The 24648-nt window shown below is 44.2% G+C and overlaps 1 protein-coding gene across 1 annotated transcript; it reads right to left on the bottom strand.

The window, feature by feature from the left end:
- ZNF234 (zinc finger protein 234) lies at positions 1 to 19318 on the bottom strand. The gene is made up of 6 exons (XM_008684431.2): positions 18548 to 19318; positions 16748 to 16801; positions 12715 to 12809; positions 9484 to 9615; positions 8820 to 8904; positions 1 to 2383 (listed from the first exon to the last, which is right to left on the bottom strand). The coding sequence occupies exons 3-6, from the start codon at positions 12721 to 12723 to the stop codon at positions 519 to 521; spliced, it is 2091 nt and encodes a 696-aa protein (XP_008682653.1). The 5' UTR covers positions 12724 to 12809; positions 16748 to 16801; positions 18548 to 19318; the 3' UTR covers positions 1 to 518.
- Positions 19319 to 24648: the final 5330 nt, after the last annotated feature.

The raw sequence follows: 24648 nt of genomic DNA, 5'->3' as shown, positions 1-24648 counted from the left end.
TGTTGAAAAAAAAAAAAATCTCTTTTTCCCATTGGATATTCTTTCCTGCTTTGTTATAGATTAACTGACCATATAATTATGGGTTCATCTCTGGGTTTTCTATTCTGTTTTATTGACCGATATGTCTATTTTCGTACCAGTACCATACAGCATTCTTTACCACAGCTTTGTAATAGAACTTGGAAGTCCAGAATTAGGATGCCTCCAGCTGTGAGGGCTGTGTAGATTTAGCAGCAAAGTCCCTGCCCTCATGGAGCTTACATTCCAGTGGGTATCAACTCTGGTATACCCATCATTATACTTGTGTTAAAGGCCAGACCAAACTCTCTTCCTAAGTATTACTACCTCCTAAGTGATTCTGAACAAAGACTTACCACACCACTTACAAGGTTTCTCTGGTGTGATCTGGTGAGAACTGAGATATGTTCAATTATTGCTTAAATACCAACTAAACTAACACAAGTATTTTCTCTCTTATGAAACTCAATGAGGATAAGAATTCAGGGTTTTATAAAGCATCATTTTGGAGAACTTCTTTCTGATGATTCTTTGATGTTCTTACCACTCTTGTTATTTTCGTAAAAGGTACTGCCACCGTGGGTTTTGCGATGATGTGAAAGTTTTGATCGCCAACGGAAGCTCTGACCACACGTCTCACACTTGTAAGGCGTCTCCCCTGTGTGAACCCGCTGATGAGACTGCAGCTGTGAAGAGTGGCGGAAGACCTTGCCACACACATCACATTTGTACGGTTTCTCTTCACTGTGGACGCTCTGATGAACCTTCAGACTTGAGGCCTGACTGAAGTGCTTACCACACTCCCCACACTTGTAGGGTTTCTCTCCTGTGTGGACCCTCTGATGCATGTCAAGATTCAAGCTCCACTTGAAGCCCTTCCCACACTCCTCACATTTGTATGGCTTTTCTCCAGTGTGGACTTTCTGATGGGCTTGAAGGTGTGAACTGCGACCGAAACTCTTCCCACACTCCTCACATTTGAATGGTTTCTCTCCACTGTGGATTCTCTGATGTGCCAGAAGATTTGCGGCCTGCCTGAATACTTTCCCACACTCCTCGCAATTAAATGGTTTCTCTCCTGTGTGGATTCTGCAATGAATTTTGAGATCTGCTCTACGATTGAATCCCTTCCCACACTCTTCACATTTGTGTGGTTTCTCACCCGTATGGATCAGCTGGTGAATCTGAAGTCGGGAACTCTGATTGAAGCCCTGCCCACACTCCTCACACTTGTAAGGTTTCTCTACACTGTGGGTCTTCAGATGGGACTGAAGATACGCTCTCTGACTGAAGTCCTTCCCACATAACTCACATTTATAGGGTCTCTCCCCCGTGTGGACTACCAGATGAACTTGATAACGAGTTTTTGTCCCGAAGTTCTTCCCACACTCATCACATTTGTATGGTTTCTCTCCTGTGTGGACTCTCTGATGTGCTTGGAGATTTGAACTCATAGTAAAGCCTTTACCACACACTTTGCATATATACGGTTTCTCTCCAGTATGGATTCTCTGATGGGCCCGAAAATGCGAAGGCTGAATGAAGCCCTTCCCACACTCCTCACATTTATAAGGTTTCTCTCGTGTGTGGCCCTTCTGATGGATATGAAGATTCGAGCTACAAAAGAAACACTTACCGCACTCCTCACATTTATACAGTTTTTCTCCTGTGTGGACCATACAATGACTATTAAGTGATGATCTACGTCGGAAATTCTTACCACATTTATCACATTTGAAGGGTTTCTCCCCAGTGTGGATTCTCTGATGTTCCTGGAGATGTGAAGCATGAATGAAGGCCCTTCCACATTGGTCGCAATTATAGGGTTTCTCTTCCATATGCAATTTATAATGAACATTAAGTGCTGATCTACGACAGAAGCCATTCCCACACTTCTCACATTTGAATGGCTTCTCCACTGTGTGAACTTTTTGATGAGTTTGCAGACATGAGCTCTGACTGAATTCCTTACCACACTCCTCACACTTGTAGCGTTTCTCTCCCAGATGAACTCTCTGATGAATAAGAAGTGCTGAGCTGTAACAGAAGCTTTTTCCACACTCACGACAGGTATGAGACTTCACTCCTGAGTGTGTTTGTTGATGAAGATCAAGGCTGGAGGCATCATTGAAATATTTCTTAAATTCACTACGCCGGTCAGGTTTCTGGCCTGTGTGAGTTATAGACTGTTCTGCCCCAACCTGTCGGGGGGAATCACCTTCTTTGGGGAGCTTAGAACTCTTTATCATGGAGCCCTGACACCTGGTTAAGTCACTTGCAATCTGTTGCCAGATCCGCCAGCAGGAAAGCTCTTCAGGCGGTTCTGCTTCTAAAATCATCTTCATCTTACTTTGGATCTTTCCTCCTGTAAAGACAGAATGCAGAGATGTGGACAGCTGAAGGCTTTGTTCAGTGTTTTCAAGATTTCACAATTAGGAGAGAGTGTGAGACTTTAATGAATCCAGAGACTATTCAGTTGGTCTTTTCCAGTGTGTATCTTACTCTCTGGTTTACATGTGTATGGAACCCAAGAGAGGGTCCAGGGGGCTCCTATCCACTAAGCAAGTACACACCAAGTCTAAGAGAGGTACAAGTTAGATGTCAAAGACTTAATTCAAAAATTGATAATGTGGGGGTGCCTGGGTGGCACAGCGGTTAAGCGTCTGCCTTCGGCTCAGGGCGTGATCCCAGCGTTATGGGATCGAGCCCCACATCAGGCTCCTCTGCTATGAGCCTGTTTCTTCCTCTCCCACTCCTCCTGCTTGTGTTCCCTCTCTCGCTGGCTGTCTCTATCTCTGTCAAATAAATAAACAAAATCTTTTAAAAAAATAAATAAATAAAAAATAAAAAAAATTGATAATGTGATTCAAACTGTTAACCTATGGCCATTTCCACTGAATTTGAAAATCAGTGTAGAATCTTGAATAGTAAAGTTATGTAGTTAATAAATTATGGAAACAGACACGTTACTATAGATAATAAAATATGAATCAACTAGAACTTCAGGAGAAGCAATAACAATCAAACTTGGGGTTTGTGTTATATATCGTAATATCAAATGCCTTGAAATATTTATATTTATGTATTCAAAGTATTTCTGGAAATTCTGCACATGTTCACTTAATCTTATCTTTCTGTTTTGACAAACATTAAATGAGTTGGCTACTGTTACAAATTTTTGACCACTTCTAATAATTTAAGTTCAGAAATATGTTTTCTAAAAGGTTTAGCCCATTGGTATTCCCAAGTCTCTATATTTATTCAAAGGTTATCTAAACACTTGTAGATTATTTTTTCAATAACCTTTTCAATTAGCTTAAGTTTTTTAAAAACTCAACAATAAGGAAAAAAAGAACCTGGTTAAAAAATGAACCAAAGACCTTAACATACATCTTAGTGAAGAAAATATGGAGATGGGCCAATAAGCATATGAAAAGATGCTCCGCATCTTGTGTAATCAGGGAAATGCAATCCAAATACTGAGACACCCTACACACTTACTAGAATGGCCAAAATCCTGAACACCAACACCATCAAATGCTGCCAGGATGTGGAGCAACAGGAACTCTCATTCATTCCTGGTGGGAATGCAAAATGGTACAGCCACCTTGGAAGAGTTTGGTGGTTTTTTACAAAACGAAACATACTCTTATCATACTCTCCTGCTATTGCACAATTTGGTATTAACCAAAAGGAGCTGAAATTTTAAGCCCACACAGAAAACTATACACAGATGTTCACAGCAGATTTATTCATAAGGACAAAACGTGGAAGGAACCAAGATGTCCTCCAGCAGATGAATGGATACATATTAACTGTGGTACATCCGCACGATAGAATATGATTTGGTGCTAAAAAGAAATGAGCTATTAAGCCATGAAATGATATGGAGAAAACATAAATGTACATGAATAAGGGAAAGAAGCCAAAATGAAAAGTATGATTCCAACTACACAGCATTCTTGAAAAGGCAAAAGTATGGACACAGTAAAAAGATCAGTGGTTGCCAAGGGCTAGAGGGGAGGGATGAATAGGTGGAGGAGAGAGGATAACGGGCAGTGTAATCATTCTCTATGATACAATAATGATGGACACATGGCTTTATCCATTTGTCCAAGTCCGTACGATGTACAACACCAAGAGTGAACCCTAATGTAAAGTACAGAGTTAGTGATAATGATGTGTCAATCAGCTTCATCGGTTTTATCTGGCAGGGGATAATGATAATGTAAGAGGCTGTGGGTGCCTGGGGACAGGGGATAAATGGGAGATCTATACCCCTTCCTCTCAATTTTGCTATGAACCTAAAACTGCTCTAAAAAAAATAGTCTCTGAAAGCACTACTGAAAAAAAGTTTATAAGAGAAATTCGGGGCACCTGCGTGGCTCAGTTAAGCATCTGCCTTTGGCTCAGGTCATGATCCCAGGGTCCTGGGATTGAGCCCCGCGTTGGGCCCCCTGTTCAGCAGGGAGTCTGTTTCTCCCTCTGCCTCTCCCCTTCTTGTTCTCTCTCACCCCCCGCCAAATAAATAAATAAAATCTTTTAAAAAGAGAGAGAGAAATTCACTCCCCTACCTGTATGAATAGTCCGTTAAAAGCTGCCCCCTCTTTCAACCCAGTAGACATGTGGTACACTGCCTCTATATAACCATATAAGCCTTGGGTCACTTTATTGGAAAGTTACTTCAGTGTTGAGGTGACTGGAACGTCTAAAACGACTTGGGGGTTTGGGAGCAAATACCCAAGGGCACACTGACTAAAACACGGCCTAAAGCAGAGAGTGGAACTTTAGTTTCTACAGGCAAGTTTCCTTCAGGAGGACAAAAGGGAAATAAAGTTGAACAGAAAACATACATGGCTCTAAAACCTGACAGTAATTCAGATCTCTAGAAAAAAAGTGAAAACAACAGAGATGGAGCCTGGGAGAAGGAAAAGATGAGGTCACAGTATAAACTCTGAAAGCCAACCCTAGAGTGGGAGTTCAATCCTGCCAGGAACTCTTCCCAGACAGATGAATGGATGGTTCCTCATGATTTTTAGGGGCCCAGCAATGAGCCCCTTTACCACCCAGTGGAAAATAATCAATCCTGTCCTCACCCAGTTCACCTCCAGTGACTCCCATCCCTCCTGGTCTATGTGCCATGCAACACCTCGCACCATGTGACATGCTACGTCATCTGCTGTTCTCCATGTCTTTCCCACCATGATGCAGCATCAAGGAGGGAAGCATGTTACACCCTGTAGGCTCAACACCTTTTACACTCTCCTACTTTATAACCAATGTCCAGAACCATGCCCAGAGCATGGTGCGTACTCAACAAATGCACGTTGAATGAATAAATGAATCCCAGTTTGACTATTTTGGTGAGAGTTTAAGCCAAGTCCTAGAAGGAAAATATCTTTTCCAAGAAAGTTATTTGAAATAGGAAAGGCACAGAACCCTGGTTTTGCTGGGAAGCTGAAAAGCTATACAGGCGACATCAAGCTGAGCCAGAGGGACATGAAGCAGGATGATAGTAAAAAAGCCAAAGGTGGGGGCACCTGGGTGGCTCAGTTGGTTAAGTATCTGCCTTTGGCTCAAGTAATGGTCTCGGGGTCCTGGAATCAAGAGCCGCGTTGGGCTCTCTCTGCTCAGCAGGGAGTCTGCTTCTCCCTCTCCCTCTGTGCTCTCTCTCAAGTAAATAAATAAAAATCTTAAAAGAGAGAGAGAGAGAGAGAGAGAGAGAAAGAAAGAAAGAAAGAAAGAAAGAAAGAAAGAAAGAAAGAAAGAAATCAACGATAGCAAGAATCCCTGGGATGAAAAGGAAGGAGGGCCCATCGCTGGTTCCTTCTGAAGCTTTAAGACTGTCTCTCTGATAAGAGTGTGGAAAAACTGTGGATGCACGACATGTAGATAAAATAGCATCACAACAATTATTCAAACTAAGAAACTCCCATACTTCAGTGAGCTGAAAAGATTTAAAGGCTTATAATAAGCTTTCAGAAAAAAAGAACCAGGACAGAAATTGTCAAAGCATCACAGCCAACAGGACAGTTGTTACATAAAATGCCTACGAAAATCACAGATATAAACCGACACATGAAACGTTTGTTCCGATTACAATGAAAGATGTGTTTCTTACAATGGCTCGTGCTCAAAAACACTTGGAAACTTTGGTTCTAGAAGTTACCCAGTCCTTAATTAAACAAACCGTTCAAACGGAAAGATAAGCTGCAAGAACAGAATCTTGGGGAAATATTACTTAGGTGAGTATGTACTTTTTGGTAGGCAATGTAGTTCATGGTTATATTTAACAAATTGACCCTTAAAAAGAGTAGTTGTGTGGGGCTCCTGGGTGGCTCCGACAGTTAAGCAGCTGGCTCTTGATTTGGTTCAGGTCATGATCTTAGGGTTGTGAGATCGAGCCCCGTGTCAGGTTCTGTGCTTGGCAGGGAGTCTGCTTGAGGATTCTCTCTCTCTCCCTCTGCCCCTCCCACCGCTCACAAACATGCTCTCTCTTGCTCAAATAAATAAATCTTAAAAAAAAAAAAAAAAAGAAGAGTGAGAGTAGTTGTGTGAGGGGAGCAGGGAGCATCTCTGAGTATGTGACAATTAGTTTCCTGATTCTAGGTTAGAATGTTCACTAGTTGAAAAACACCCAATATTCATAAAAAATCAAGGAAAAACTGTATGACATCTATATTCTTTAACATCTGTTTAATGACTAAATTTGTAGGAAATAAAAGCATGACATATTTTTGAACCAGAAACACGGGCAGCATTCAGGTATGTGTCTCCTATTACGCTCACCTTACATGTTCCCCTCAAGGACAAGGAAGGGGAAACCCAGGGGCAGTAACATGGCGGGGGGGGGGGCTCTGAAAGAGGCAAATGGGCTTCAGATGGCAAATCTTCAAGAGGAAGGCAGCTTGCAACCTGGTTGAAACTGTCGGACGCTGTAGGAAACAGAGCATTCTCCTCTGTTGGGAGATCCGAGAATCAGAGTCAGAAATCTCGTTCCAAAAGTACTCTTCCCAGAAATGAAAATGCCCCCCAATGGAAGATTCCAGGAAAGCCGCAGGCAAAGGGTGTTACTCAGTATGGTCACAACTACAACGCTTATAAGTTTCTCTGGGACACAGGTCAAGTGCACACACCCAAACACATATTCATGCCAAGGGCACCCCAAGAAAGTAAGTAAACTAGAAAGTAACTGGGTAGGCATTCATCAGAAGACGAAAAATGTTCTGCGACATCCTTCATTCACTCTGGTTTGCACAGGACGTACAGTTATCTCCCTGACCCATGGAGACATGGGGGTCTCCCATCCATTAACACATTCACCAAGTCAACACGTATTTCCAGACACCTGCCACACCCCCAGTGATTCTAGGCACTGAGGATAGAGCAATGAACAAAATGGACACAATCCCTCACGCATGGGGATCACGCTCCAGGGGTCCAGAGAAGAGATGAGCAAGCAAACAAAAACATATGAGGCACAATATAAAGAGGAACAAGGAGAGTAAAGAGGGGGTGATGTTTTAGTTAGGTTGGTCAGAAAAGGTCTTTCTTGTGACACTGAAACTGAGCGAAGGGAGGAAGGGAGGAAGGAAGGAAGGCAGGCAGGTGGGAGGGGAAGGAAGAGAGGGGAAGAGAGGGGAAAAGGGAGGAGAGGGAGGGGACAGAAGGATTTCGGGTAAAAGAGTATGTTGGCCAGAGAGTAAGGGCTCTGAGGCAGAAGGACATGTAGTAGGCAGATTAACTGGCTCCCGAAGAATCCATGTCCTGATTTTTGGAGCCTAGAATACTTTACATTACACAGCGAAAGGGAATTAAGGTTGCAGACAGAATTAAGACTATCCTCTGTTATCCGGGTGGGCTCACGGCAATCCAGAGGATCCTTCAAGGTGGAAGAAGAGCACAGGAAGGCAACGTGAGTGCAGAATGGTCAGGGAGAAGCAATGCTGCTGGTGGTGAGGATGGAGGAAGGGCGCCACAGTTTAAAAACCTGGGGTAACTTCTAGAAGCTGAAAAAGCAAAGACACAGATTCCCCCTAGAGCCTCCGAAAAGAAATGCATCTGTGCAGACACTATGAAGCCAGTAAGAACCAGGCCACACCTCTGAGCCAGAGAACTGTACGGCAGTCTGTCTGTGTCGCTCTAAGCCGTGAGGTGTGTGGCAATTTGTTACGGTGGCGGCGGGCACTACCGTGTCCCTGGCAGGGCTGAGAAACATGGCGGGGGCCGCGGGGGGCAGGGCGAGTGGAGGGGGCAGAGCAAGAGGAAGCGGAGAGGGGACGTGTTCAGAGAGGAAGTGGGAGAGAGGAGCACACCATGGAAGACTCTTTCTAGAGGTTTTAACTCTTAAAGAGTGACTCAGTCGGTTAAGCGTCTGCCTTCCACTCACGTCACGATCTCAGGGTCCTGGGATCGAGTCCCGAACGGGGCTCCCTGATCCGAGGGGAGTCTGCTTCTCCCTCTCCCTACTGCTTGTGCATGTGCTCTCACTCTCTCTCTCAAATAAATAAAATCTTTAAAAAATAAAAAAAAGAGGCTTTAACTCAAAGAAAAATAAGCTGTAAAGGGTTTTAAGCAGAGGAATGGCACCCTGACTTACACTTCCTAAGGATCACGCTGGCTGCTACGTGGAGAACAGACAATACAGGGGGGAGGGCTGGCAACAGGCGAGCCGTACAAAGACGGCTGAAACGGTCCAAGACGGGGGCTGGCAATTTGGACCAGGTGACAGCAAAGGGGGCAGAAAGAAGTAAGACACGTGGAAGACACCTGCAAGGACTCCCATCTGCTTGGATCTTAACCCGATTTCTCTTCTCTGTGGGCTCCTAGCATCATCCAAAGCTTTTTTGCTTTCTCTAAGAAGCATATATCATGTCTGAAGGGGTGGGGCATTGTGGACATGCAAAGTCACATATTTAAAATGAACACACAAGGGCGCCTGGCTGCCTCAGTCGGTTAAGCATCTCCCTTTGGCTCAGGTCATGATCCTGGGGTCCTGGGATCGAGTCCCGCATCGGGACTCACCACTCAGCGGAGTCTGCTTCTCCCTCTGCCCCTCCTCCCCACTCCTGCCACCCCCCCAATAAATAAATAAAAAAATAAAAATCTTTTTTAAAAAATTAAAAAAAAATGAACACACGAAAGGTATAACTGACTGGCTCTTTGGATGCCTACACATATGGTCAATTAATCAATATCAGCGTTTTTGAAACATTTAAAAAAATATGACCTATTTCAAGACCCAGACATATACGCATGACAGAAACCTATTTCTAACCAACGTCTATCACGCAATCAGCGGGAGATTTTTGCTGTTACAGCAAACTGAGATTTTCTACTTTATTTCATTAAAAACTACTGGGACCCCATCAATGCAGGTGAGCATTTCAAGACCCAGGAAGCCCTGAACACACGAGGACACAGAGCCAATCCAGGAAACTGACACTGAGGCCCAGAGCGCCTGTGCTCACCCACAGAAATCAGGTTCCTGAAGTTCTCCAGCATCACGTCCCGGTACAGCTTCCTCTGGGCGGGGTCCAGCAGCCCCAGCTCCTCCTCCGTGAAGACCACCGCCACGTCCTTGAACGTCACCGTCTCCTACAACACCAAGCACACGCGACCTCAATCTCGCAGCCAGTGGCCACTGGGAGCGGGACAGCACTGAGGAGAAGGAGAAGATGGTGGGAAGTGGCTTCAGAGTCTGAGGGACTCAAGTCCATCCATAGGCTTCCAGGCCCTTCTCCTTCTACCCTGCCAATGCCACCCATTGACTGTCCTCAGCCTCACCAGAAAGTGTGGCAATGACGATGTCCTTAATATTTTTATTTTGTGTCTCCATGGAGTCTACTTACAAGTGACCACCAAGAGCTCTGAATACACATCCCGAACAACCCACGTTTTGCTTTTCGGTGCCTGCTGCCGATTGTCCCAGAAGCATTTTGCGATTCAATCCAAACATATTTGCTTGTACTTACCTTCTTCCTGTCTCACCCACGAACCCTGTCCCTTTGCTTTAACATGTGCCAAACTCACAAGCTTCAGGTAGCCCTGTGGGACAGTGGTGTGGTTCGCCCCATGTAACATTCGGCATCATGTTCTGGAAAAGCAGGCCTCAGTGTGGTTCCCAAGGGTCTGGGCTTTACGAGCTGTGTGCCTTCGCACAAGTCTGCCTGCGTGCCTGAGCTGCCTCTCTGTGTGTGGTCCTTCCCTGCTGGAGTTCTTTCAAGGATTAAACAAGGGAATACCTACAGCCTTTGGAACAGCGCGTGGCGCACAGTAAGTGCCTGCCCAACAAACACCTGCTATCATTCGTATTATTTCTTCATGCAGCCAGCATCAGTACCTTTTTCGTTTCATTTTGTGGCCGTGTGTTCTCCCAGAGAACAGCTCCTCTATCCTTACCTGTTCTGAACAAACGGTATTGAATTTTATGTATTTTTCTCATTACAACCCATCCTGCAAAGAACATCAGTCTATGTAGATCTTGTTGCCCTGTCTGATGACTTGAAAATAGTTGCAGGAGAAAATTAAAAGGTCAACAATATTTAAAATTTAAATATTTAAAATTTACGATCATAGGATGGCAGCTTTTCTTCCCAATCTTTTTCCTACTTCCCTAATCTTTCAAGAGAATACGACAACCCAGGTTCTCCATACGATGGCCAAGAGCCGGTTATACGTTTTTTCATGGTTTTGGTCATCTGACTTGGAAGAACAATTTGTATTAGTACTCCCACTTACTTGATTATAAATTAATAGAACTACCTTTTCAGGGGCGCCTGGGTGGCTCAGTCAGTTAAGCATCTGCCTTCGGCTCAGGTCATGATCCTGGAGTCCTAGGATCAAGCCCCACATTGGGCTCCCTGCTCAGCAGAGAGTCTGCTTCTGCCTCTCCTTCCCTCCCCACCCCTACTCGTGCTCACACTCTCTATCCCTCAAATTAAACACAATCTTAAAAAAAAAAACCAGAACTACCCTTTTCAGATGTGTACTTGTATTTTTCATTTTTTTTTAAAGATTTTATTTATTTATTCGACAGAGATAGAGACAGCCAGCGAGAGAGGGAACACAAGCAGGGGGAGTGGGAGAGGAAGAAGCAGGCTCATAGCAGAAGGGCCTGATGTGGGGCTCGATCCCATAACGCCGGGATCACGCCCTGAGCCGAAGGCAGACGCTTAACCGCTGTGCCACCCAGGTGCCCCTGTGTTTTTCATTTTTAACATGGCTGTGCATGTCCTTCCTTGTATGCCTTTGGGTGTTTTCCCTTTACCATATGCGTAAGTTTCCCATGATGGGCTTTGTCTCTTTTTCGACATCTCTGTGGTAAATATTTTCACCCCACGTTACTGTTCCTGGTAATTCTATGTAAGGTGTCTTTTGCCACAGAGGAATTTAAAGATTTTATACAGCGACTGCGCTAACTGCTGTCTTTGTGCCTGCAGTGTCAAGCAGGTCAGTGAAGGGGAGTGACCAGAGGAAGAGACACACCCCGAGACGGGGGTCGGGAAACAGCGGCACCTGTGGAAATCATCTCTCAGAAGAACGCTCCAGGGACGCCTGGGTGGCTCACGGGGTGAAGCGTCTGCCTTCGGCTCAGGTCATGAACCTGGGTCCTGGGATCAAGTCCCGTACTGGGCTCTCTATTCAGTGGGGAGTGTGCTTCTCTCTCTCCCTGCCGCTCCCTCTGCTTGTGCTCTGTCTCTCTCTCTGACAAATAAATAAAACCTTAAAAAAAAAAAAAAAAAAAAAAAAGGAGAGCACTCCAGACGCACACGCCACAGGGCCCAGGGCCGGAAGTGAACTCTTTCTGTCTTCCTACCTCTTTCACTCAAGCAGAATACCTCACATTCCTGCCCTTGGTTTCTTGTGTGAATGTGAGCCAGTCTCTCATATTCACATGTTTAAGATGAAGATAAGACGGACACCTCCTCCCTCAGCCGCTCTGAGGAGCCAATGCACAGAATGCAAGTCACTGGCCAATAGGAGGCCCGAGGCAGGGGGAAGGCGGAATCCAGCTCTCGCTGTGTGCAAACCTGCAGCCACGTCCGTGTGAAGCGGCACTTCCAGCGGCTCTGCTGAGCCTGTGGTTGGACAGTCCACCTAAAAGCCAGCCCACCTGGCACGAATCAAACGTGAGGACAAAAAGCTGGCAGACTGTTTTCAGAGTTGATCTGGGGGGACAAGGTTTTATGTCGGAAAGTGGTCACCGCAGTGTTGCTTAAGACAGTAAAATCCTGAAACCATGGACGTGTCTGTGAATGGGAAGGAGTTAAAGATAGGAAGGTGCATCGATTCAACGGGAACGGGATGCAACCGTAAAAAATGAACATTACGTAACATTAAAGGGAAGAAAATCAGAATTTAAAATTAGGTGTATGTTACGAATACAAATTCAGTTATGAACGCCCACAAGGATAAGAGTAGGAGAAAATTAAAACAGCTCATTTGTCAACCCAGAAGTAATGAAGTGGGGGAATCGCTCATTTTAGTCATTTTTCTTACTCCCTAAGATAAATAATAATAAAACAAAACCCAAAAATACATGCAAAGTAAATTCAAAAGGGACAAAGTAAGACCCTGATGCAAAACAGGTCCTCAAAATGCCTGTTGCTTTGCTTGAGTCGTCCCCAGAAAAACGTGTGACGACCTGAGTAATGAGATGGAATTTGGGAAGTGAGAGAGGCAAGCCCGACTCACCTTGAACATGGTCACGTGTCCTTTTACTTCCAGGCGTGTGCAGAGTCCCGAGTTGCACAGATCCCAGAAAGGCAGAGCTGCACCTCGCAGGGCGCCTAGGAAGGCAGAAAAAAGACATTAAAGTGGCCTGGAATGCTGCTCCCTTACAGGGATGAATGACTGTGAACCCACACACGCATGCTCACAGCAGCATTATTCATTAATAGCCCTCAAAATGGAAACCACCGAAATGTCGACCTATGACCTATGCAGGAATGAACAAATGCGCCAAACCATACAATGGAATACTATTGGCCAATTAAAAGGAAGGAGTACTGATCACGCTACAGCATGGATGAACCTTGTAAACACTGCTGAAAGTGAAAGACGCCAGTCACAAAAGGTCAGGTACCGTCGGATTCTATTTCTGTGAAATGTCCAGAAGACAGAAATCTAGGGGCGCCTGGGTGGCACAGCGGTTAAGCGTCTGCCTTCGGCTCAGGGCGTGATCCCGGCGTTATGGGATCGAGCCCCACATCAGGCTCCTCCACTATGAGCCTGCTTCTTCCTCTCCCACTCCGCCTGCTTGTGTTCCCTCTCTCGCTGGCTGTCTCTATCTCTGTCAAATAAATAAATAAAATCTTTAAAAAAAAAAAAAAAAAGACAGAAATCTGTGGAGACAGAAAGCAGGTCGCCAGGGTGTTAGGGGAGAAAATGGGCATGAGAAATCCAACTGGGAAAACCAAATTGGTCTAAACTGAATTATAGCAATGGCTGCACCACTCAGCAAGGTTACTAAAATCAGTGATTCATGGGGCGCCTGGGTGGCTCAGTCGGCTAAGCGTCTGCCTTCAGCTCAGGTCTTGATCCCAGGATCCTGGTATCTGCTTCTCCCTCTCCCTCTGCCCCACACCCCCTGCTCGCTCACTCTCTCAAATCAATAAATAAAAATCCTCTCTCTCAAATGAATAAATGAAAACATCTTTTTAAAAAATCATTGATTTGTGTAACTAAAATGGGCGAATTCTAGGATATCTACTCCATACCTCAAGTTGGTAAACATAAATGTCCATCTACAGGTCATTTAAATTAGCAAAACAAATTTATGGATTCTAAGTCCATGTTGATATAATATTTACATTTGAATGAATGAGTGAAAACATAGGGGAGAAGGGGCAGCTTGTCCTCACAGCAGAATGTCCGCTAAGAAGTGTATCTTCCCATAAGAATACTTTTATTAATTCTGATTTTTAAAAAAATTGTAACTTTACAATGGAGAGAAACCTAATAGAAATCACCTTAGCTAGTCAACAAAGCTGAGTTCACCAAAACACGGACAAACCAACATCCTTTGGCCCCTGTTATGCTGCAACGACAAGGAGGCCTCAATGCTTCCGTGGAGCCCCTGCCGACGACGCGTAACAAAACCTAAACATGTCAGACACACCCCAAATGAAGAACTTTCTCCAAAATCACTTCCCTCTACACTCTATAAAAGCATCAAGAACCAGTGCCTGGATGGCTCAGTCCGTTGGGCATCCGACTGTTGATTTCGGTTCAGGTCACGACCGCAGGGACATGGGACTGAGCCCCTTGTCGGGCTCCACACTGAGCGCGGAGTCTGCTAGAGAGTCTCTCTCTCCCTCTGCTCCTTCCCCCAACCCGCATTCTCCCTCTCTCTAAATAAAGAAATAAAATCTAAATAAATAAATAAATAAATAAATAAATAAATAAATAAATAGAAAAGCTTCCGGAACAGGGGCACGTGGCTTGGTGAGTACAGCATGCTCTTGATCTTGAGGTCACAAGTTCGAGGCCCCACACTGGGCATGGAAAAACAAAATGTTAAAAAAGAAAAAGAAAATCATCAATGAAAAAGACAAAGGTTGTGGAATGCATGCCACATTAAGGAACATCAAGTATGATAAACTTTTTGTAAAATGTTTATAAACAAATATACAGCTTAAGGCAATGCATAAAATTGGGACTTTGAACTGGGACAGGGGAGGAGAGACTGGTTACAAGGCCTTTAAATGAAAAACAGTACAACATTAACTACAAGACTGTGGGTTACATAACAGGACGTTATATAATGTTTTCCAGCATTACTAATAGGAAACACTATTAACGACTATTAGTAGTAACTCGCTAGATATCTAAAATTTAACAGATAACACTATCACGTAGTATAATATCTAATACTACCATTCTATAATCAGCCTCTCCTAAAGCCCTCTTCCAAAGATACTTCCTGATATCCGTATGTGGGGCTTTCTTCCTTCAGAAAGCTAAAATAAGCTGTCACTGAATCACAGGTATATTCCTGGTGTTATGCGGCTGACGGAGCCACAAAACAGGCAAAATGTAAACAATGAGGGAATTTGGGTAAACAGTATATGAGAATTCCTTATACTATTTTTGTAACTTTTCAATGGAAAAATTTTTAATTATATAAAGTCTTAAAATATCAGGAAACAATCATAGGAATAACAGTAATAATGGAATGATAAAGATGATCAGGAAATGATATGGAAGTTCATTAGTTTATTCTTTCTTGGTAGTGCTTAAAAACTTCCATATGGGGCGCCTGGGTGGCATAGCAGTTAAGCGTCTGCCTTCGGCTCAGGGCGTGATCCCGGCATATCTGGCGTTATGGGATCGAGCCCCACATCAGGCTCTTCCGCTATGAGCCTGCTTCTTCCTCTCCCACTCCCCCTGCTTGTGTTCCCTCTCTCGCTGGCTGTCTCTATCTCTGTCAAATAAATAAATAAAAAATCTTTAAAAAACAAAACAAAACAAAACAAACTTCCATAGTTATGGGGCACCTGCATGCAACTCTCCATTTTGGGGTTTTAAGTTCGAGCCCCACATCGGGTAGAGAGTACTTAAAAATAAAATCTTAAGGGGTGCCTGGGTGGCTCAGTCGGGTAAGTGACAGACTCTTGATTTCGGCTCAGGTCATGATCTCAGGGTCCTGGGATCAAGCCCTGCATGAGGCTCCGTGCTCAGCAGGGCGTCTGCTAAAGACTCACTCCTCCCTCTGCCCCATCCCCTGCATGAGCATGCACGTCCACATGCTCTCTCCCCCCTCTCAAATAAATAAATAAATAAATAAATCTTAAAAAAAAATAAAGAGGGTGGGGGGATGGGGTAACAGGGTGATGGGTATTAAGGAGGGCACGCGTTGGCATGAGCACTGGGTGTTATACGCAACTAATGAATCACTGAACGCCACCGCAAAAACTTATGACGTACTATAAGCTGGCTAACTGAATATAAAAAAAAAGAAATTAAAAAAAAAGAAATTATAATAAAAAATAAAGAATAAAATAAAATCTTAAAAAAATTGTCCATAGTTAAAATACACCAGGGGAAAAACACAAATAAATATATGATAATTTTGTAAAATATTTATAAACAAACATACAAATATACTACAAAGAACCACCAAACAGAAATGCACTGAAAGCTTCACGGTTGCTCTTTACACTGTGGATTAATGGGTAATTTAAAAAAATTTTCCCCTCATATTTCTGTATTTTCTGAATTTTCCACCATGGTTCCAGAAGAACAAAACATATTATCAATAATAAGCGAAACAAAATAGTTGACGATGTTTGAAAAAACTCAGAAAAGTCGAAGCCCATTAGCCTTGCTTTTCAGGTCCTCCAGAATCAAGCGCCAACTACCTGGGGTCCGGTTCCCACTAGTTCCTATGGTTTAAGGAGAACATATCCAAGAGATTAGGAACCGGAGTCTGGACTCAGACTCCCTTCATCCCAAACCCAGCTCAAGCTCTTACCTAGTGGGGACGATGGGCAAATAATTTATGCTCCGTGGGTCTCAATCTCATTTTATAGAATAGAAAAAGAGAGCAGAATTTCTTCACGGAGCTATGGTGTGGCACAATGTATTTATTTGTGTAAAACCGCTATCACTGAGGCCAACAATTAAGGACTAATGATCATTAATACCCATACCCGGTTACACATCTTATACATCATCCGATTGACATGAACATTGCTGTAAAAGAGAACCGCCAAATCCCACTCACGTGGAACCTTGCTGTCAGCAGCCAAGGAGTCGCGCCTTCCACCTCTGTGCAGCCCTTTATGAGAAGTCAGGCGGGAGAAAGAAAAGATGTTATGAAATGCCATGATCGTGTCACCATCCTCAATAAAAGTTAAAACCTCCCCTCCCCTCCATGCAATCCGGAAGCAACCCTTGTCGCCAACTCGACCCCAAGACCTGACGTTTACCGCCCACCTGCTTGTACTCATTAATCTTTGTCTTACATTTTTCCTTAAGCTCTTCTTCCTAGCTTACCTCTTTTTTTTTTTTTAAGATTTTGTTTATTTATTTGACAGAGAGACAGCCAGCGAGAGAGGGAACACAAGCAGGGGGAGTGGGAGAGAAGAAGCAGGCTCCCAGCAGAGGAGCCTGATGTGGGGCTCGATCCCAGGACTCTGGGATCACGCCCTGAGCCGAAGGCAGACGCTTAACAACTGAGCCACCCAGGTGCCCCTTCTAGCTTACCTCTTAACTCAGGCAAGTGAAACCCAAAACCACGCCTTGGGTGATGACAACTGCCAAGACCTGCCACAGGCCCAGACCACCCAGACCTTTTGAGCCCGACTCATGCTTGCACAGAAGGACCATGTGTGACTTCTGGAATGATCTATTTCCTCTACCTCATTATAATACCAAAATCTCTGCCCAAGGCCGGGGGGGGGGGGGGGTTCAGCCTAATTTACATAACATACAGCGTATGTATAGGCATGTTTCCTTAAGGCACATCCTCCGCCTTATGCCCGCCTCTACGTAGGATGACAAAACTTCCCTATCTAAATATCCCTCCTAATCCTAAATAAAAGGAACCCATTCACCCTCTTTTGTGGGAGTCACAGCTTTGGAAGCCATTCCCTGTGATCTCTTTATTTGCTGCAAATAAGCTTTCTTTGTGCAACGATTCAACCTGGTACAGTTTCTGACTCACCAAGGAGGGAACTCACGTTGGTTCTGTTACACCCTCACCTTCCTAAAAGACAGATTATAAGGGGCCTGGGATTATCCAGCATCATGCAGGAATCAGAGAAGAGTAAAGGTTCTGCAGTGGGATATCCGACCCTAACCCAGGGGCCTGATTGCTCCTCCGGAAATTAATACGAAGAAAGGTCACCATTCACCAGGTGCCAGAAAGAGTTTTGAGATTTTTATTTCTATCACTATAGCTGGCAGGCAGGGGTGTGGGGCGCACCTGGCTCTGGGATTCCCAAACAGATCAGACTCGGCCTCTTGCCCCTGACAAAATCCACAGAGAAACGAGTGGTGGCGAAATAAGAAAGGAATTTATTTCAGTGAGGCCAGCACCAAAAAGACTGCAGACAAACAGCTCAAAGACTGTCTTCGAAGTACTGAAAATACTTTCAGGTTTATACAAGGAAAATGTGGGGTAATGGCAGGTGGGCAGTGAAGGTCAAATGATCACTGTCTCAATCACGGGTGGGGCCTTCCTGGCTCAGAACAGTCCTTATTGTAGTTTTGGTTCCCACCAGGGGATGCTTTGCCCTCGGGGGGCCTTCCACCCGAGCCAAGACACAAGCTGGAAAGAAGCCAACTAGAAAGTTTGGGGTCAAAATGGAGGCAGTTTTCACCACTTCTTTCAATTCCCCAACACCAGGAAGCAGAAGCACCCGTGGGTGTCGGGAGGCAGACACTGGGCGAGCTGAGACACGCAGAAACTCTCAAACCAGGATATAGGTGACCCCACCCCTCCCCACTCGAGGACTCGCAAACCACCCTGAACACAGAGACTCCCCCAGAGATGGACACCAATGCCCTACCCCCTCCGTACCTGCGTACTCGGCCCAGGCTTCTTTTCCCCTAAATCGCCCGGTCGCCGCAGGTTCCAAGCACAGATCCAGGAAGTTTGGAAGCGCCAGGAGAGGCGGAACTGACGCACCTCCCAAAGAAAATTCAGGAGCAACCTCACACTCTCCCAACGGAAGTGCCAGTGAGACCACGGAACTCCTGGACTACACTTCCCAGAACGCACAAGACGCACCTTCCTGAGCGGAAGTGCACGCCACCACACAGATGGTCTGGACTGCACCTCCCAGAATGCACTAGACCTGCCTTCCGGAGCGGAAGTGCACGCCACCACACAGAGCGTCTGGACTACACCTCCCAGAATGCTGAAGGCAAAACATTCTTAGTCTCACGCTCCAAAACAAGTGTTGTGGCTAATTGGGAGCTCCTTATCTATACTTCCAGAAATGCCAGAATGGAAAGAATCACATAGTCCCGACTTCTTGGTGGTCATACGGGTTTCTACGTTAAGAGTCTGCGTTACCTCTGCCTGAGTCCTCAACGAAATTATTCCATGATTACAACTTCCCAATTCGAAACGCCTCCCTTTCTCCAAAGGGAACCGGTGAGGAGATACGATCTTCAGGAAATTAACGGGAAATGATGCCTTAGGCGACACTAGATGATTGAAAGGAGGATGGTGGTTAGTATAATCGTGGGGTAGAATTATCTGGGAGAGGCGGTGAGGAGCGAGGAAGTTACGCCGCTCCCCCCCCGCCCCCGCCCGACCCTGATGTGCCACAAGTTTAGTAGGAAAAACAACAAAAGAGGGCCAAAGTGGAAGCTTGTCCTCATGGAAAACCGCTCTTCCCTCACTTAAACTTTTCATGAAAATTATTATCCCTATTTCGGAGGTGAAAACGTTAAGTTTCAGTGAAGTTACAAAATTGTCCACCATCTCAAAGCAAGTAGAACGGCTGCAGAGCTTGACATTGGAGTTACTATGATTCCCAAAGCCTATGATTTAATGGCAAAGCACTGAGGAGGATTCTGTAGGTGAGGGAGCATGTTCTAGCCTTAAGAGTTTTTTCCTTTTATATATTTCTGGTTAAAATAGCTTTATTATAATTAGCAATTTAAAAACACCTCTGTTACTGAAAACTAAGAATAGTATGAAATAAATAAGAAAAAATGCACCGAGAATCCTTCCCCCTGAAGATAAAAAATGTTTGTCTCAAATGTTTGTATCCACATAAACTTACATATACCTATCAACATACATATTTGATTTTTAAAAATGAAGTCTGGGGGCGCCTGGGTAGCACAGCCGTTAAGCGTCTGCTCAGGGCGTGATCCCGGCGTTCTGGGATCGCCCCGCATCAGGCTCTTCTGCTATGAGCCTGCTTCTTCCTCTCCCACTCCCCCTGCTTGTGTTCCCTCTCTCGCTGGCTGTCTCTCTGTCAAATAAATAAATAAATAAATAAATAAATAAATAAATAAATAAAATCTTTAAAAAAAATAAAAATGAAGTCTCGTGTTCTCTATCCATTTTCTCTAAACTCAATATAAGCTAAACATTTTCTAGTATCGGTCACTGAAAATCTACCTCCTTCCAAATGATGGCTGAATGATATTGCATTGAGTGGATTGAGAATGAAAAACGAAACATCCCCCGACATCTGGTAAAACAGTATTACATACTGGACTCTGATTTAGAGCACATACAGCACCTGGGAGGACGGTGTGCAGCGCCACAAGTTACTGCCACCTAATTGGCCATATCACTGAGGCTTCGAATGGCATTTCACCATATCCCGAAGCCAATTACTTCAGGATGATAGGGAAAGTGCAAAGGGGCTGGGCAGCTTACATGGCAGCCAAGACCTATCGCAGGACCTTCTCTTGTTCTGGGCCCAAAGAGTGTTCAGGTCATTCATAAAAGGCAAAGTGGCACATTCCAATTAGGAATATATGACCTCTAAAATCCAAAGAGGCCCGCTAGATATTGTGACTCATTTTTCTTGGAAGGTGCAACATATTCTTCACCTAGAAGGACAGCTCAACACACCCACACCACTGAATGCCTGGAAATTTTACTTGAGGTGCAAGGTCCCTGAATATTTCTGGGATTTATTCCCGCCCTCTGACATGCAAGCTAATACATCTAAGGTAATTCCTACTTCGTGCTCACCAGATCCAATCAGCACAATATCATCAATGTGCCAATTGAGTAGAGCAAGGATTCCTCTCAGTGCATAGTTACACTGGTACAATAGCCATAGCCCCCCTTGGGGGACTCTGGAGAAAAGATTAACAGCCCACACTTTTGCAGTACAGAAGCTTCCATCATCAAGAGGACCTGGCCTCTCCTTCACCCAAAGGATTCTGGGTTTGTAAACTGGCCATGTCTTAAAATTGATTTAGGACCTCTGACTCTCTGTTTTGATGATTCAAGTTATACTTATGTTTACTTGACCTAAAACTCTGCCACCTATGTAGATAAAATAATTTAGTAGACTTTCCATCTTTTTATTCACTAGGGACACCAAGATCAACAAGGAAATGTAGAGTTATTCTTAGAAAATACATTGTAAGCCCTAAGGGGTGACCGTGGCAGCAGCCGAAACATCAGCAGTGTTCCTGTTCTCGGGCTGTTGAGCGCAATGGCCTGGCAGGAGCAGGATCCCATGACCCCCAGGGGCAGGGCGTAAGTTAGGAGCTAGGAAAGAGTGTAACCCTCGGTCTCCCCTTCCTGCGCCTGGCAATTGCCAAACCAAACACCCTGTTCCTCCCTTATCCCGTGACTGACTCCCTGCATGCCTATGCGTAGGGGAGAACGCAAGCCTGCTTTATGGTTTCAAGATATTTGCCATCCCTTTGTACTTCTTTCCCACGCTTCCAGGCATCTGTCCTTGCTTTTCTGATAAGAACAAAACAAACAAAACATGAAAGCTATGTGCAGGAATCAGCTGCTGCTGCTCTCCCTTGCAGAGGCAGCCCTGCATGGCCGCTCAAATTGGTGTGTGACAACTTTATTTCAATGCACAACTACAGGAAAGGTCAAGGAGCCAGTGCATAATGACTTGAAATTTTCAAGTCATTAATACTTGAGCTGGAATTTGAAGCCATGTGCTCTTTTTCCCCCCACTTTCTCCAACATAGTTAGTTTGACCAATATGTTCTAAAGTCTTCAATAGTTATTTCCTTAGGCGTGTCAAATGTGTATTTCATATGTTTGCCATGTCACACCATGGCAAGTGCCCTATTTTCCACGGGAAATAGAGTTATTAGTGCCTTTAAATCTAATAAGATTCAAGAACCAATTCTAGAAAGCACAATTCAGAAAATTTATTCAAAATATTTTGTTCCTCTAGGGGCGCCTGGGTGGCTCAGTCGGTTAAGTCTGCCTTCAGCTCAGGTCGTGATCCCAGGGTCCTGGGAACGAGTCCCATGTCGGGCTCTCTGCTCAGCGGGGAGCCTGCTTTTCCCTTTCCCTCTGCCTGCTGCTCTGTCTGCTTGTGCTCTCTCTCTGTCAAATAAATGAAATAAAATCTTTTAAAAAAAATTCTGTTCCTCTAGAACCATTCTTGGAACAAAAATCCTTTTTTCATAAAGATTCAACCAAAGAAAAAGAAGTATTAGGAAATAATATAAGAGATTTATTCCAAGAAACTGGCTTACTAGATTGTGGGGCTGGCTTGGCAAAGTCAAAATCCCTAGGACAGGACATCAAGAAGGCCAAAACGGACCTCTCGGCCACAAACCAAAGATGCTACCAACAGGCAGAATAATGGTCTCTTACAGGGAAGTTTCAGCTCTGCTCTTAAGGACTTTCAACTTGTTAAATCAGGCCAACCCAAATCATCTAGGATACTACACCCTGCTCAAAGTCAGTTGATTCGGGACTTTAATCACATCTACAAAGTACCTTCCTAAAACCTAGGTCTGTGACAGATAGAATAACTGGGGACTGTAGTCAAGGTGAGTTGCCACATAAAATTTCCTGGTTAAGGAAAAAATGATAGTTGGTACACCAGAATGCTGTATAGGCACTAGAAATGAGGTTGTAAGTCCATTTGTTGAAGTGACCTTCTAGAATTGTTTCCGTTTAGTGAAAAACTCTAATTAGAAAATAGTATGCATTAGGTTCTTAGTTTATAAAACTCTATACAAGTCTTACTTGTATGCAGAGATACACTGAGGCATGCTCATCAAAATATTAATAGTGGTGAGTTCCTACTACCTCCCACTTTCTTGACTTTCCTGTATTGCTGTGCTTCTTTTCAATGTCCAGGCATTATTGTCAGTAAAAAAAAAGATATGAAAGTATTTATACTTTAAACAAATCTCTCGAGAATCAAATGTTTTTAGTAAGACATGGCATATGTAACAAAATGTCAATCTCCAGAGGGATAAGGCAGAGGTTCTGAGACTGATTACTTTAGAATCAGTCACAGTGTGTCAAATAAACAGGAGAAATTGTGGTTCTGGACTCCGATCCTTAAGTGGCTATCCTACCAATATGGGTAGATGTCAATAACTTGGGAAGCCTCTCCTTTTCAAACACAGGGAAAGGATGATGACCTCGAACAATCCCCATCAAATGTAGGTAAGTTCAAAGCTAAGATAAGGAACTCCAAAGGGACCACGTAAGAAAAGTGCAGTCCGTGGTGACAAATGGGAGCTGAAACTGGATGATCTCACAAAAGCTCTGGAACTCGATCCAGATCTAAGAATTTACTACTGAGTGTGGTTGAGAATCTAGGCCTCCCACTTTGGGAGACATGACCATGAACACACGCCAGCCAGTCTCAGGTGTTGTCACTACCTGTGACCACCTTGAGGACCCCTGCTATGCAGGTCAGGTGTAAGCCCTACCTGTAGTCTTTTCAGTTTTAGAAGTTGAGTAAGTTTGGCTTAATCTGGTGAGAATTGTTACAAATAATTACCTTGGCAAGGACTTATCCAGTATTTGATGACAGTTTAAAAGGAGAAAAAAAATTATAGGCCCTAGATTTCTGTACATCATGTATGCAGGAAAGTTAATATAGCAGTTGTGAGACTGTGGTCCTTAGAAAGGCCTGCTTGCAAGCCTGGACTTGGCTGGTGTCAGGGAACATGGATTTGAGAAGAATTTACTCCATTGCATTAGTGGTAAGAGCTGTTCACTGTGCCTACACTGTACAATGTGATTCATTCTGAACACCCGNTCTTCCTATTGAAGACTTGGATTTTGCCACATGCTAAGTAGATGGTGCCTACATGACCAGCCCTTACTAAGAACCCTGGGTACCAGTCTCTGATGAAGTCCTATTGTAGGCATTTCACACGTGTGGCCACAATTCAATGCTGGAGTTGAGCGAGTCCTGATACCGTGGGAAGAGGACTCTTAGAAGATCACGCCTGGTTTCCTTTCACTCATATGTGGAATATAAGGAATAGCACAGAGGATCATAGGGGAAGGGAGGGAAAACTGAATGGGAAGAAATCAGAGAGGGAGAAAAACCATGAGACTCTTGACTCTGGGAAACAAACTGAGGGTTGTGGAAAGGGACGTGGGTGGAGGGATGGGGTAACTGCGTGATGGGCATTAAGGGGGGCATATGATGTGATGAGCACTGGATGTTATACGCAACTAATGAATCATTGAACACTACATCAAAAACTAATCATGTACTATATGTTGGCTAATTGAATTTAAACTTAAAAAAGGACAAAAAGGACATCCATGTACCTTTTCCCTTTACTGATTTTGCTCTGTATTCTTTCACTGAAATATAGTCCTGAATTCAACTATATTCGGAGTCCTCTGAGCAAATCAAAGAACCTCAAGGTTGATGTTAGGGAACCCCCAAACCGATACACACATTGAGACAGCATGGATCTCAGTATCTGGCATCCTGTGAAGATATAGCCCAGAAGACTGATTATGAAAATGAATCTATTAGATATACTTTGTAAGTAAAGCCCTTCAGTCAATACATTTAAAATATCACCATGGTGTCCAAGACGTGTGGAAAGGCATCCAAAGCTGCTCTTTCTCCTTAGAGGCTTGACTGCTATAATGCTATGATCCCCACCCATGCATTTTTTTCTTCAAAGCATTTCTTTTAACCTCCACTACGTAACCACTTTACTGCTGTCTCC

The sequence above is a fragment of the Ursus maritimus genome, unplaced genomic scaffold (genome assembly GCF_017311325.1).
Source record: "Ursus maritimus isolate PB19 unplaced genomic scaffold, ASM1731132v1 scaffold_19, whole genome shotgun sequence".
NCBI lineage: Eukaryota > Metazoa > Chordata > Mammalia > Carnivora > Ursidae > Ursus > Ursus maritimus.
This window is presented reverse-complemented; position numbering and strand designations above follow the sequence as displayed.

Coding starts and splice junctions, on each gene's coding strand:
- ZNF234 (XM_008684431.2), bottom strand. Junction 8,905..9,483: donor ACCTGATTTCTGTGGGTGAG/CACAGGCGCTCT, acceptor TCCACAATGCCC/CACCCCTTCAGACATGATAT. Junction 2,384..8,819: donor CCACAGAGAAGAGAAATCGG/GTTAAGATCCAA, acceptor CTGTCTTTACAG/GAGGAAAGATCCAAAGTAAG.